General features: G+C 67.7%; 2 protein-coding genes across 2 annotated transcripts in view; one reads left to right on the forward strand and one right to left on the reverse strand.

Annotated features, from left to right (window-relative positions):
* The window catches only part of H696_00139 (hypothetical protein), a gene marked incomplete at both ends in the record, with an annotated part of 3,144 nt that extends 1,984 nt beyond the window's left edge, over positions 1-1,160 (reverse strand). Inside the window, 4 exons of the mRNA XM_009493974.1 lie at positions 54-392; positions 486-577; positions 689-820; positions 927-1,160. Coding sequence (XP_009492249.1) covers positions 54-392; positions 486-577; positions 689-820; positions 927-1,160 — 797 coding nt within the window. The remainder of the gene's footprint in view (positions 1-53; positions 393-485; positions 578-688; positions 821-926) is intronic.
* Positions 1,161-2,349: 1,189 nt separating this feature from the next.
* Positions 2,350-3,392, forward strand: part of H696_00140 (hypothetical protein) — a gene marked incomplete at both ends in the record, with an annotated part of 3,848 nt that continues 2,805 nt past the window's right edge. The window contains 4 exons of the mRNA XM_009493975.1: positions 2,350-2,419; positions 2,511-2,621; positions 2,969-3,095; positions 3,181-3,308. Of these exons, the coding sequence (XP_009492250.1) occupies positions 2,350-2,419; positions 2,511-2,621; positions 2,969-3,095; positions 3,181-3,308 (436 nt within the window). The remainder of the gene's footprint in view (positions 2,420-2,510; positions 2,622-2,968; positions 3,096-3,180; positions 3,309-3,392) is intronic.

Raw genomic sequence — 3,392 nt, forward strand, 5'->3', positions numbered from 1 at the left:
ACACACAGAGAGAGAGAGAGAGAGAGAAAAAGAGAGAAGGGAGGAGTGCGCACCAGAGGGACCAGAAAATACAGAGAGCATTCTCCATGGTGCTGTGCAGGAAAGCCAGAGCCTCGGAGACGGCATTGCGCGAGTCGGCGGCCTTGGTAGAGGGGAGGTCCGCCTCATCGGCGGCCAGGACCGCAGCGGCGGCGGCCTCGGCGCCCATGGCCGCGGCCTCGGTCGGGGTGTCAGCCACCGGGGTGTCAGCCGGGGCGGACTCCGACATGCGGCTCTGCTGATTGGCGATGTTCTCCACCGCCGTCAGCAGGCAGGGGATCAGCGAGTTGCGGACCACGTCCAGGCGCGACAGGGCCGCCACAATGCGCGGGTCGTCCTCGAGGAGGATGTTCCTTGAATCCCCAGCCAGCAGGTCAGCAACGATCAGCGGGGGAGGGGGGATGCACAAAGCATGGGGGGGGGGGGGGGGGGGAGGTTGGATGTACCGAAGGGCGCCGGTGGCAGCTGCCTGGACACGGAAGGCCTTGTCAGACAGGCGATCCAGAACCAGGCCGACGACATTGTTGCTCAGCAGGAGCTGTGGGCGTATGAGCGCGAGGGGGCATGCGTGCGTGCTTCCGGTTAGCCGAGCAGAGAGGCAGCAGGGGGACGGGAAATGGATCACAAAGGGGGGTCATGCTGCGCGCACATCACGCTTCTCGGCGTCCGAGATGAAACGAGCGATGCAGATACAGGACCACTCGCGCTCGATCGGGTTGGTCGAGGAAAGCTGCCGCAGCCGGGAGAAGAGGCAAGGCGAGGCACCACGAAGAATGGTCAGCTGTGTGGAGGAGGAAGAAAAAAAGCCCGGTCCGTCGGTGTGGCCCGGCCCAAAAGGGGGGAGGGCGAGCAGGGGGGAGAGGGGGGGGGGGAGGGGGCCGGCGCACCTTTCGGAGAAAAGGCAGAGGCGAGAGCATGGGGTCCAGCTGCACAGCAGACAGGTCCACGCCGGCCGAACTCGAGACAGACATGGCCAGCGCCACCAAGCGACGCTCCTGCGCCGTGGCCGCCTGCCGGCTGTGGATCTTTTTCCGGATATCGGCATGGGCGGCATTCTGCGGGGCCTGGGTCTTGGCCTTGCCGCTGGCCTTCCGGATCTTGCGCTTCGTCGGGCGGACCATTGCGCCTTCCTGTCCACTCGAGCGGGGGAGGGGGGAGGGGGGCGAGGAGGGGGGAGGGGGACAGGAAAAGGGACAGGGGAGGGGGGGGGGGAGAGCGAGAGGAGAGAGGGGAGGGGGATGCCTTTTCTCCCGGTGCAACGACAGGGCGGTCCTTTTCGGCGGCCGGCGATCGTCCCCGGCGCACTCGGGCAAGTCGATATGCAAGGCAGTGAGATCTGGAACGCACACGCGCCTTGCCGACCGCAGGATCCCCGGCCTGTGGCCCGGCAGGGCCCTTTCTGCGGGTGGAGTCCGGCCTGGCAGATCGCCAATAGCGCCCACTGCGTGGGGCACGCCGCGCAAGCCTCCGCAGATGCCTGTCGTTCTTGCGCCCGTTGTGTGTCGCCCCACCCAAGGGACAGCAAGGGGGCGGGGGGGGGGGGGGGGGTCAAGGCGGCAGAGGCTGGCCGGCCGAGCGGGAGGGGGCGAACGCACTGCCGGGGCGGACGCGTGCCTCTGCTCCAGGTGGGTCCACCGGAGGGGCCGGAGAATGGCGTTCCTGGCAGAACGCCCGCTCCTGGTGCCGACGCAGAGTCCCAGTGTGGAGGCTGGGTCGCGACTCGGCTGGGACTTGGCCCAGTCGGTGGGCAGGAGCCAACGGCCTCGTTCGCACGGGGGGTCACACTCCGGCGGGGGCCTCGTCGAGGGCAAGGAGGGGCACCTGCCGCTCGATTGCCGTGGCAAAGGGGCCCCGGCCCGCGAGACCATCTGAATTCTTCCCCTCGCGGGCGCGCAAGGGCGCAACCACGATTGCCGGAACTCGGCCGGCGGTATGCCGGACCCATCGCCTGATGTCCCCCCCCCCCAGGAGAAGGGGGGCGGCAGCCGGCGGCCGGATGGGTAGGTGTGCCAGAGCCCAGGATGAAGGGCCCCCTGTCCGGGGACACTTGGCCAAATGGTGGGCAGCCCCACCTCGTTGTCCCCTCCGCCCCCCCTCCCGCCCCTCTCCGCACACACGCGCCTGGCCCCCCCCCCCCCCGCCCCTCCCTCCTCGCTCCTTGCACACTTGCTTGCCTTTTTCTTCCAACTCGCCAAGGTATTCCCCGCATTTGCCGTCTCCCCTGCCCCGCTACCCGGCCCCATGCACCGGCGCTCTCTGACACGCGCGCACGCGCACGCCCTCCCCCACTCGGAACCTCCCCCATCTCAGATGTCCTCCGCCCCCGCCGCCAACGCCTCCTTCGCCAACCGCGCCCGCGCGTTCATCAACCACCCTGCCGGTGCGTGCGCAGCTGCTCCTTGACCTTGTCGCGTGGTGATCCCCTCTCACACCGGCCCGCTTCCCCCCTCCCCCCCCCTCCCCCCATGCAGGGCCCCTGACCATCCACTTCTGGGCCCCCGCCGCCAAGTGGGTGCTCGTCCTTGCCGGTATCCGTGACATCAATCGCCCGGCCGAGAACCTTTCCATGCTCCAGTCCGCCGGTGCGTTTGACGCCCTCCCCCACTTGCTTCCATGACCGACCCTCCCCCACCGCCCAACACCCGGCCCAGGATCCTGCCCGCCCCTGCGCCCACACATGTGCATGCCTCTCCGCCCTTGCTCCTTCTCACGACGCTCCCTCCCTTCGGCCTCCCCTGCACGACGCTCTTCCGATCTGTGCGTTTGACGCCCTCCCCCACTTGCTTCCATGACCGACCCTCCCCCACCGCCCAACACCCGGCCCAGGATCCTGCCCGCCCCTGCGCCCACACATGTGCATGCCTCTCCGCCCTTGCTCCTTCTCACGACGCTCCCTCCCTTCGGCCTCCCCTGGCGACCGATGCCACAGGCCTGGCCTCTACCGGTTTCATTTGGGCCCGCTATTCGACCCAGATCACCCCGATCAACTACTCGTTGATGGTGGTCAACCTGTTCGTCGGGTTCACCGGCCTCTACCAGGTCGTGCGCATCCTCAAGTGCGTCATGCCTTCTTGTCGCCGCTCCCTCTCTCCTGCGACCTCTCCCTTTCTGACAGGCTTCCCTCCCCCTTCAGATCGGAAGAGCGTCGTGGGCCCGCTATTCGACCCAGATCACCCCGATCAACTACTCGTTGATGGTGGTCAACCTGTTCGTCGGGTTCACCGGCCTCTACCAGGTCGTGCGCATCCTCAAGTGCGTCATGCCTTCTTGTCGCCGCTCCCTCTCTCCTGCGACCTCTCCCTTTCTGACAGGCTTCCCTCCCCCTTCCTCTCGAAACACACACACACACACAC

The sequence above is a fragment of the Fonticula alba genome, assembly GCF_000388065.1.
Source record: "Fonticula alba strain ATCC 38817 unplaced genomic scaffold supercont2.1, whole genome shotgun sequence".
Lineage (NCBI taxonomy): Eukaryota > Rotosphaerida > Fonticulaceae > Fonticula > Fonticula alba.